Source organism: Pseudonaja textilis, chromosome 1 (genome assembly GCF_049901715.1).
Source record: "Pseudonaja textilis isolate UNSWEBS1 chromosome 1, rPseTex1.2, whole genome shotgun sequence".
In the NCBI taxonomy this organism is placed as follows: Eukaryota; Metazoa; Chordata; class Lepidosauria; order Squamata; family Elapidae; genus Pseudonaja; species Pseudonaja textilis.
Window position 1 is genome coordinate 330,010,452 of NC_141990.1, and position 11,519 is coordinate 330,021,970.

Genomic DNA, 11,519 nt, shown 5'->3' on the forward strand with positions numbered 1-11,519 from the left:
ATAACGGAGTTGGAAGGGACCTTGGAGGTCTTCTAGTCCAACCCCCTGCTTAGGCAGGAAATCCTACACCATTTCAGACAAAATGGTTGTCCAATCTCTTCTTAAAAACTTCCAGTGTTGGAGCATTCACAAGCTCTGGAGGCAAGTTGTTCCACTGGTTAATTGTTCTAACTGTCAGAAAAAATCTCCTTTGTTCTAGCTTGCTTTTCTCCTCAATTAGTTTCCCTCCATTGCTTCCCTCAGGAGCTTTGGAGAATAGCTTGACTCCCTCTTCTTTGTGGCAGCCCCTGAGATAATGGAAGACTGCTATTATGTCACCCCTAGTCCTTCTTTTCATCAAACTAGATATACCCAGTTCCTGCTACTGTTCTTCATATGTTTTAGCCTCCAGTCCCCTAATCATCTTTGTTGCTCTTCTCTGCACTCTTTCTAGAGTCTCAACATCTTTTTTTTACATTGTGGCTCGAAGTAGTCCAATCTTACCCCAAGATAGCCCAGATCAAGGAAAGAATAGGTGTTTGTCAGCTAAATTCCTAGAATATTTCTTTATGACAAAGGAAAACGTGTTAGGTGCCAGTAGATGACCCTGTAAATCTCATCTTAATGGCACGTCCAAAGCAAAGTCCACAGCTACTACTGAAAACATCAGGCACCACCCTTGAGACAGCTGCATTTTTATGGCCCAATAGAAACTAGATTGCTTTCATTTTTATTTTTTTTGCAGACCAACAATTCTTGAAGAACTTTTTAAAAATTCCCACAGGACGAGGCCTCGCACCCTCCCCACCTTGCCACAAAAAATGCTGCTTTGCTACCAAAGTTTTGTGAGATGGTAACTCCCCAACTTCTTGTCCTCCAGATCTCTTGACCATGATTCCAGCCCAAAGGCGCATCAGATGTAAAGCGGTATATTTAAAGAACCCCAGGTTTCATTAACCGTAGAAAACTGAGTTGCTAAGATCGCCCTGCAAGATCCTGGGACCGGTTCTTTGATTTCTGATAAAACTGAATTAACCAACCTTAAAATGTGTCAAACCAAAACAATCATTTAGCAGGAATTAATGCAAGCCTTCTGATGCTAAGTGGGTATAAGATTCAATTCCCAGAATTGGATTGCAAATATCCAGATGATCATTTAGATGGCATCAAATAAATATAGAATATTCTAACTTTCTATAAAGGTAAATTGGTCACTTCATGTGCATGTCTATGTCATTTACATGGTAGTTATATGGAAGTAATGTGCTGCTGCGTAAGTATGTATGTCTGTACCATATAGATGTATGTAATGTATGCTATGTATGTAATTTATGTATTTGTATGTAAATATGTATTTAAATTTATTGGCCATCCAACTCTGGTGAACTCTGAATGTTTTTTCAACTGATCTACAGTCTTGGGATGTCTCAGTGGTTTCTGATGCAACTGCTAACCACATGTAATCTTGGTTGGTGTTCTGTTCAGGATCAGACAAGGTCAGTTAGAAGTTAGAAGTTGCTAGCTAACTCGGTTCAGGAAATTGAAGACCAATAAAGCACATCTGAACATGGTCGTGATTGATTACAGCATCCTACTAAGATCCAAATAAATATCTAAACTCAAGTGGCTTGAAAGCTCTTCTTATCCTTTTAGCCTGATGGCTCTTGATCAATGGTGGTTGAAGATATCCCTCCAGCAGTTTCTGACAGTCTCTTTGTTTTTGCTTACATAGCTTGAATCCAGTGCGTGAAGCTTACTTATTAATTAATTCACTATTAGATTCAGATCCAGCTTTTCCTCCAGGGACTCAAGCATTCCAACCTCCAGTTTTATCCCCATGACTATTTTGCAAAGTAGGTTGAGTTCAAAAGATGGATGGCTCCAAGTCTCTGTACTGACATAACAAATCAGCCCATGTTCTCAGTTCATATAATGTACACTGAACCATTCACTAGCCAGTTTTTCATAACTGTACAAGCACCGTAGGTAGTCCTTGACTTAAGACTATAATTTGAGTGTAGAATTATGGCTGTAAGTTATTGAGGCTGTTAAGTGAATCACCCTGTGAACAGATCCAATCTTATCTCATTTTTTGCAGTTGTCATTAAGCAAACACCACAGTTCAGTGTTCAATGTTCAGTGTCTGAATATTACAGAGATTAAGTGAATCCGTTAAACCCAGGGGCAATTTTTTTTGCTGGAAACAGGCAGTAAATGACCAGAAACTGCCAAAAAATGTCAAAAGTCATGGTCACATGACCATGGAGTGCTACAGACAGCTGTAAAGGTGAGCCAGTTGCCAAGCATCCAAAATGTGATCATATGACTGCAGAGGTGGGTCATCTGTCATAAATTTGAAATTGGATTGTAAGTACCTTTTTGGGAGTCCATTGTAATATCAGCGGCTAAACAACTGATCATAACTTGAGGATTAATGTGTTTAATATGAGAAAGCAGCTGCTAGATTCTTTAATAGATTTAATAGGTTTGGGGATAAGAGTTGCATGAACACCTGAGCATAAAACTTAACTCCCATAGTTGAAGATATAGTTCAGGTGAGGTCTCCTAGTTTCACTGAAACCCGTAAGACAGAGGTCCCCAAACTTGGCAACTTTAAGCACTGGTGGGATTCAATTTTTTGTACTACTGGTTCTTTGGGCATGGTTTGGTGGGCATGTCGTGTCTTGGTGGGCATGTCTTGGTGGGCGTGGCAGGGGAAGGTTACTGCAAAATCCCATTCCCTCCCCATCCCACTAACCTGCTTTCCAGCTTTGTTCTCCTGTGCAGGACAACAAAAGAAGACCCAGCCGATCAACTGGGACTTGGGAGGCAGAGAATAGATGGGGTTGGGGCCAGTCAGAGGTGGGATTTGCCGGTTCTCTGAACTACTCAAAATTTCCGCTACTGTTTCTCCAGAACTGGTCAGAACCTGCTGAATACCACCTCTGACTTTGAGACTTGTGGACTTCAACTCCCAGGGAGCTGAAGTCCACAAGTCTTAAAGTAGCCAAGTTTGGGGACCTCTGCCATTAAGAGATACACCAACTACTTCTCATGATTGCATTGTTCACACATTCAGGCTCTGTCTTACAAACGCTCTTAATATTGTAGCATCCACTTCCAGCAACTCAGGCAGAAACATTTATGAATAATCTTTGCCCACACTCCAATCTGATCAGACTTTGAGTGATGTATAACAGAGCATGAATAACAAGCCTAAGACAGGCAGCCAGAGTGGCACCAAAAGGCAATGCCATTACTTTTCAAAATTTGGCACCAAGCCCGGCTGCCTCACTTTGCCTCACCAGAAGCGATGCTTCCAGAGATAGCTCGTTTCAAAGAGGGGGGGAGGCTGTTGCTGACAAAGCCTGTTATTTACCCTAAACTGCTTGCTTCTCTCAAGCAATGAACCCAACCTTGGCAGCTTGAAGATGTGTGGACTTCCATTCCCAGAATTGCTGGCTGGGGGTGGAAAATGCTGTGGCTGGGGAGTTCTGGGAGTGGAAGTCCAGACATCTTCAACTGCCAAGATTTAGAAACACTGTCTTGAGAGATGAGGATCCTCAACAAACCCTCACAAGATGTTCAGACCAGACAAGCCATTTTAGTTCTGGGGAGGCATTTGCCTGATGTAACCCAGTGTTGTACCATGTAGAGGTTTACCGAGAAGTAACCACAGAAGGGATGTAGGATCAATCGATCAGAATAGAGCCGGAAGGGACCTTGGAGGTCTTCTAGTCCAATTCTCTGCTCAAGCAGGAGATCCTACATCATTTCAGACAGGTGGATGTCCAGTCTTTTCTTAAAAACCTCCAGTGATGAAGCACCCAAAACCTCTGAAGGCAAGGAGTTCCACTGGTTAATTGTTCTCACTGTTCGGAAGTTTCTCTTCAATTCCACGTGGCTTCTCTCCTTGATTAATTTCAAACCATTGTTTCTTGTCCTGCCTTTTGGTGCTTTGGAAAATAAGTTGATTCCCTCTTCCTTGTGGCAGCCCCTCAAATACCGGAATACTGCTATGATGTCCCCACCTAGTCCTTCTTTTCTCTAGACTGGCCATACCAACCCAATACCTACATATGTTTTTGTCTGCATACGTTTTTGTTTCCAGACCCTTAATCATCTTGGTTGCTCTTCTTTGCGCTTTTCCCAAAATGTCAACATCTTTTTTTGTAACGTGGTGACCAAAACTGGATGCAGTATTCCAGGGGTAGCCTTACTAAGGATTTGTAAAGCGGTACTAATACTTCACGTGATTTTGATTCTATGTCTCTATTTATACAAGCAAGGATTGTATCAGTCTGTAGAGATGCTCAGCCATCCTGGTGGGTTTCAAAGTAGGTTACCACCGGTTCGGTGGGCGTGGCTTGGTGGGCGCGTTTTGTGTGCACGCACATACTTTGCGTGTGAGTGCCAAATGCACACTTTCCACATACGCCAAGGCTTTCCTACTCACTTCCTGCAAACCTGCACCCTCCGTGTAGTTTCAGCAGCTGACACATGGCAATCCGCCGTGCCGTACAGAGTAGCTGCGCTTCAAGAGCAGGGAATAAAGGTCAGTATGGGAGCCCGGGCAGGCTGTCCCAACAGCAGCTCATCAGAGAGAACTGGTTCTGTTTCAGCTGATCTTTAACACTACCAGTACGCCAGAACCAGGCCCAACCAGTAGAATAGCAGCACTGATCCTCAGTCATCCAGGTCATAGTTGTCCCAAAAGTGCTTTTTCAGGAAAAAAAACTAGACTTTTTTGTTTTTTTCTTTTGGAGCTGTTTCACTTCTCAAACAAGAAGCTTCTTCAGTTCTGACAGGATATCCCAAAGGTGCTTTTTTTTTTCCCCCCCTCCAAGAGGCAACTGGACTTTCTGGTTATATAAATCCTTCCATTCCCCACTATCCTGTCAGAGCTAAAGAAGCTCCTTGGAGGAGAAGCAAAACGTCTTCCAAAGAAAAAACAAGAAGTTGCCTTCTGAAAAAGCACCTTTGGGACAAGGGTTGTATCAGCCTTTTTTTTGGCTGCTGCCACATATTGCTGAGGAGGTTTCCGTAACTAGAGTAAGTCCTTTGATTGAATAGATATCACTAAAACAGGGCATATATGATGATTATGGGATGGGCCAAAATATCTGGTTATACTTTGGAGGAACTTTTACGGTGAACAAGAAGCTACTCTGGGAGCTGAATTTAGACAGCTAGAATGGTTTACAATATACTACAGCAGGGGCCTCCAACCTTGGCAACTTTAACACTTGTGGACTTCAACTCCCAGAGTTCCTCAGCCAGCTTTTTTATATACATCAAGAAAATAAAAACCTCGACCACAAATCATGTAATCGAAGCCCTGTCTTTTCTTTAGGTGTGTTATGACACACATAAAAAGAGCAAGGTTTTGATCACATGATCGTGGCCACCATCTTGGTTTTTTTTACCCCCCCTGGCGGATACTTCTGGTTGGAAGCAATTGAACAGCAATTAAGTAGACTGTGGATTACATTAAGAACTGACCACTGAAAAGCTGATGCCTCCCTTGAGTCAAGGAGCAGCAAGTGGCTTTTTGGGCCAGAATTTCTCAACCTTAACCATTTTAAGACGTGTAGACTTCAACTCCCAGGATTCTCCGAAGCTGAAATCCATGCGTCTTAAAATGACTAAGATGGAAAAACACTGGACTAGACCCACACCTCAACAATGCAGCAAGATTACTCAGTTTCATTAGAAAACCCATCTATAGAGTTCAGCCAGTGTCCTGAAAGGAAAACAATGCCACCTTTATTCGGGTTGCAATGCGTGCTCAGTGATCAATTAGGTCACTGGTTCAAAGTGACTTTTTCTAGGTTTATTGTGAGAATAAAATGGGATCTGTGCTTGTATAATCGGGTCTCAGCTCCCCCCAACAAAGGCAGAATTCAACAATGGCAATCAAGATTGGATGAAAGGACCCTCAGGTTTAAAACCATGCTGTTGTGCTTCCTAGAGGCTTCTATTTGACTACAGGTAGTCCTTGATTTACAAACGGTTGCTTAGGAACCCTTCAAGCAGGGGTGGGATTCTACTAGATGATTGGATTAGAACCTGCATGCTTTGAAGCAGTCTATCCTGAGGAATCACTGCTAGTGAACAATCATATAAGAACGTTATTCCTCAATATAGGAATGAGAATTCCCTCTCTGAATACCTCCATACCTACAGCCAGATCCAGGTGGGAATATCTGACAGATGGATGCTTCAAGCATCTAGGAAACTTCGACAATGTCCCATCAAACCTAGTCCTTCAACTGTTATTTAAAACTACTATTACTCTTTAACACTTTAGAGCAGAGGTATCAAACCAGTGGTGGGATTCAAATATTTTTACTACTGCTTCTGTGGGCGTGGCTTGGTTGGCGTGGCAGGGGAAGGATACTGTAAAATCCCCATTCCCTCCCCACCCCACTAGCCTGCTTTCCAGCTCCATTCTTCTGTGCAGGGCAACAAAAGAAGAGCCAGCCGATCAGCTGGGATTCAGGAGGCAGAGAATAGATGGGGGCGGGGCCAGTCAGAGGCGGTATTTGCCGGTTCTCCTAACTACTCAAAATGTCTGCTACCAGTCCTCCAGAACTGGTCAGAACCTGCTGAATACCACCTCTGTGTCAAACTCCTCATGGTGGCGTCACGTGACATATCGGGACTTTTTTCCCCTTCGCTAAACTAGGTGGGGGCAGGGCCAGCACGTGATGCATCCGGCCCGCAGGCCGTGAGTTTGACACCCCTCTTTAGAGAATTCTGAATGATGAACAACAATTTATCATTCCGCCTGGCTCCAACATGGAAAAAGAGAAACACCCAGAAAACAGGAAGAATCTACCTCACAGGACTCATGGGAGGCTAAGATGGGATCAGTGCCAACCCTGCACTCTGGAAGGCAACAGGGAGAGAGTAGTAGTCAGAATAGCATCCCCCAAAGTGGGCGTGGCCAAAACAAAGAAGTGGACCATACCAACAGTGATACAATCTAACTCGGATTTAAATTTGATCAAAATTAAACAGAGTTAATTAAACACACACACACACAGAGTTTAAAAAAAAAGATTTTCAAGTAATGCTCATATGAAAGTAGCTTTCTTAGCGACACCCTCCAAACCATTTCTATAAGCACCACTGGTTTCCTTCAACACCATTCAAACTTCAAACTAATGAAAACGGAGAGTCAGTTTGGTCTGGTGGTGAAGACAGCAGGCTAGATAGCAGGAGATTGCGAGTTCAAATCCCGCTTTAGCCAGGAAAGCCAGTTGGGTGACTTTGGGCCAGTTGCTCTCTCTCTCTCAGACCAACCCTCCTCACAGAATTATTGTGTCCAGTGTTTGCTGCCTTGGGTTATTTGAAAAGTTGATACAGGTGAGATATAAACAAACACACTTTGGAAGAATCTGCTAATAGCCACACTTTGATCTTCGTCTTCTTACCTGCAACTTGGACCCCAGAGCTGCACAGAAGACCTGCCACGGTGGCGTGTATTTAAAGAGAGACGCCCTTGAGCCAGCCTGTTTGAGTTGAGGGTTGCAGATGGCAGGGTGCTCCGGCCCAGCTTCAGGATACTGGTCATAAGAAAGGCTCCCGTTTCTTGAAGCCCACATGGTCTCCAGTGCTACACGCAACCAGCATCCACTGAGATTCCGAGTCAAACTGAGGAACAGGAGGAAAAGGAAAGTGAATCAGCACACACCTGTCCAGGTAAACTCCCCGTCTCATGGCCACTCCTTGACAGATACTTCTTCACATTGTCTCCTCCCCGTAAGAGAGAGAAGCTGGAAGGAGGAAACAAGATGGGAAAAGAAATCGCAGATGAATGTGGGTCAAAAGCAAATCAGGGCAAAGCAAACAGTGTCTCCTTTCAGAGTTGTTACATTGAAGAAGGAAGATTTTTCTTAACAAAGGGGGAATTGGCAGGAGTTTCATGTCAGAAGGACATTTTTTTTCCTTTGACAGCAAAAGTTACTCAAGGTAACTTACCAAACTTTTAAAAATCATTTGAAGAAAAAAAAAACCTGAGATAAAACAGGGAATAAAGCCATATTAACATCCAAAGAACCATAAATTCTAAGTTGCATAACAAAAACTTAGAAATTGAGTAAAAGAACTGACATCTTTGTGCATAAAAATTGTAAAGGTTTCCCTTGTCCAGTCGTGTCTGACTCTAGGGTGCAGGGCTCATCTCTGTTTCTTGGCCAAGGGAGCCAGCATTGTCCAAAGATGTTTTTGGTGGCCATGTGGCGAGCATGGCTATACACCAAAGGAACATGGAATGCTGTTACTTTCCCACCGAAGTGGTACCTATTTATCTACTTGCATTTACTTGCTTTTGAATAGCTAGGTGGGCAGGAGTGAGGCAAGTAACGGGAGTTCACCCCATCGTGCAACACTTGGGTCTTGAACCCAGGCTGTCAGCTTTCCAACCGACAAGCTCAGTGTCTTTTTAACCACTGAGCCACCATACCCCCTCACTGAGCATAGTTAATATTAAAATATGATAAGTCATTAAAATATTTTTTAAAAACCTTGTGAAATCAAGATGTTATAATGGGGGCATTGGTGTTACTTAAATGTAGAGTGGTTCTGGGGTCTAAAGGAGTGAGAAGGCGGATGCTACAGTAAGGCACAGTACCCCCAACTCAGTTGCCTTGAAGGATAATCTTGATTTGGGAAGGAAGACCTTCTGACAAGCAAAGTCAGTGGGGAAGCCAGATTTACTGAACAACCACGTTACAACTGCAGTGATTTTACTTGACAACTGTGGCAAGAAAGATCATAAAACGGGTCAAAATTCACTTAAGAACTGTCTTGCTTAGCAATGGAAATGTTGGGCTCCATTGTGGTCATAAGTTGAAGATTACAAGATAATAGAACAGAATAGAATAGAATCAGGAGGGTATTCAGCAGGTTCTAAACGGTTCTGGAGAACCAATAGCAGAAATTTTGAGTAGTTCGGAGAACCGGCAAATCCTACCTCTGACTGGAGATTTTACAGTGTCCTTCCCCTGCCACATCCACCAAGCCACACCCACAGAACTGGTAGTAAAAAAAAATTGAATCCTACCATAGAATAGAATAGAATAGAATAGAATAGAATAGAACAGAATAGAACAGAATAGAATAGAATTCTTTAGTGACCAAGTGTGATTGGATACCCAAGGAATTTGTCTTGGTGCAGATGGTCTCAATGATAAGCTCTCTTAGTGATAAGCTCCGTGATATGCCCTCTTCAGTTAAGGTGAAAAGTTGCAGGCATTGTATCATAAAACCTAGAAACATCAAACAAAAAAGAAATAAGAACAGATTCCAAACATTTCAATTCAAAAGGCATTCTAGATCAGGGGTCTCCAATCTTGTCAACTTTAAGCCTGGCAGACTTCAACTTCCAGAATTCCCCAGCCAGCAAATCTGGGGAATTGAAGTCCTCCAGACTTAAAGTTGCCAAGGTTGGAGACCCCTGTTCTAGATCATCAGGACTGTCAACATCCAAAGAGAGATTTGGAGGAGAGAGTCTTACATTAAGAAGAACGGGAGTAATATTGTAAAAAGAACCGATGACCAGATAGATTATAAAAAGAAGAGCCTTCAGAAAAAAAGGAACACTTCACGTGAAGGCAATTCCCTGCATTTCCCTCTTTGGACTCTAGATGGAGTCCCAGGGTAAAAACACAGCCAGGCCTTTTTTCCTCTCAGAAACACAAATTTGGCCTTTTTCATATTTGCTGGCCTACACTGGAAATAAGGAATTCATATATAACAGAGAATTGCATATTATTTAGTCTTTGGGATTTGAAGAAAACAAACAGTTGGGCACAGAGGTGACTCTGCAATCCCAGTTTGGAAGCACAAATTCAAACATCTTACTATTGTTATGGTTGGTCACACACATGTTTACACTGGTTTTGGTACTTTTGTTCACTGATGAGTCCTTCCAAAAACCTGAAATAAGCAGATATTGTTGTTTGATGAAGTTAAAGGTATCATCACAGGATGTAAGCTGTTAAAGAAAAGCTGTCTTTTGGTGAGGATTTTGTCAAAGCTGAATGTGTTTACGTGGTGCTTTGGGTGTTTTGGGATTACATTCAAATCACGTTTTACTATTATTGGCTTTGCAGCAGTCTTGATGCCTATTGACTGCCTGGACAAATCCCTGCAATTTCCTTTTCTACATTTTTCAGAAGATGCTTGTTCTTGCCTTCTTTTTTCCCAGGGCTAAGAGAGAGGGGCTGGCCTAAGACCATCTAGCTGTTTCCATGCCTAAAGCAGAACTAAGGCACAACAAGAGCTCAGTGCCTCCCACTTTCTAACCTGTTCTTTTTAATGACTAGACCAAAGTGAAACCTCCATTTTTCTTTCATATGTGTGCCTTGTATTTTGGAGTCTCCTCTTCAGGGATGTGCGTGGTGACCCTCTCAGTTCATACTGGACAGGCAGAAATAATGACAGTCCTGCAAATAATTCAGCTAACAGCAGTTGGATACTCTTTCAGGTGTCCACAGAAGGAGTCACATAAAAAGGGGGCAGGATTTTGTTCATAAGGTTGTAGCCTTCATCTTAACTTTTTTGACCGCTCTAAGGACACCCCAGCTTCAGAAGAAGGTCCCTGTCTTCCATAAGTTCCTAATTAAAGGGAATTGAACATCAGTATTTGGAGGCAGTCTACCTCAGATGATGTAGCTTGGGGATCACCCCTGTTTTTTACAGGTTCATCATTACAGCTAAATGGAACTTCAGTATTCAGAGGCAGTCTACCTCAGATGCAAACAAATGAGGAAATCGGTTATGGTAAATAGAAAATGTAGACTAGAAAGCTGAAATAGCCAATGAAATTAGAGGCATGGGATAAGGGGGAAAAAAAGTAAAAGAAAAGCAACTAAACCTACATTGTGGCCACATTCACAATATCTCCCTTTCCTTTTGCTGAATTTTAGTTTGATTTTTATATTAATTCCAGAGAGCTGGAAATTAAATCTGGAAGTTCATCCCTGCTCTCTGTAAACATTTTTAAAAGCAGCACCTTCCACATTTTTTCTCCAGAGCAAAAGAATATTTGGGGACAAAGGCCAGAAGCAAGGGAGTGTCCTAGAAAACAAAGTGGAATGGAGAAACTGACATTATTGCTCAGGAAACCAAAGTTCACATTGTTAAAAGGACACTTTGTGAAGGGAAATATATGAAAAAGGACTGGAAAGTTCCATGGAGCAAAGCCTACAGGGGTGCGGCGAGCAAACTCTCAAGAACACTTTGGGCACTGAGAGTTGCTCTCGGTTGGTTCTTCCCAAATGTTTTCTTCAAATACCCCAATCCGCTTGTCAGAAAGTCTGACAGAACTTTAAGGATTGGTCAAAAGTCCCTCCAGCACTGTCGTAATTTTGAACTGTTGCTGAATGAATGGTTGTAACTCGAGGACTATCTGTAATATAAAAGCAATATCATTGAATGACCTTTAAGTCATTTCAACAAATGACGACTGGCAATTTCAACAATTTCAACCTTAATACCATAGGAATGCTTTGGGAGATTTTCGAATAGAT

General features: G+C 42.4%; 1 protein-coding gene across 1 annotated transcript in view; it reads right to left on the bottom strand.

The window, feature by feature from the left end:
- Positions 1–7,635, bottom strand: part of MISP (mitotic spindle positioning) — a 31,754-nt gene extending 24,119 nt beyond the window's left edge. The window contains exon 1 of the mRNA XM_026698880.2: positions 7,419–7,635. Coding sequence (XP_026554665.2) covers positions 7,419–7,589 — 171 coding nt within the window. The 5' untranslated portion in view covers positions 7,590–7,635. The remainder of the gene's footprint in view (positions 1–7,418) is intronic.
- Positions 7,636–11,519: the final 3,884 nt, after the last annotated feature.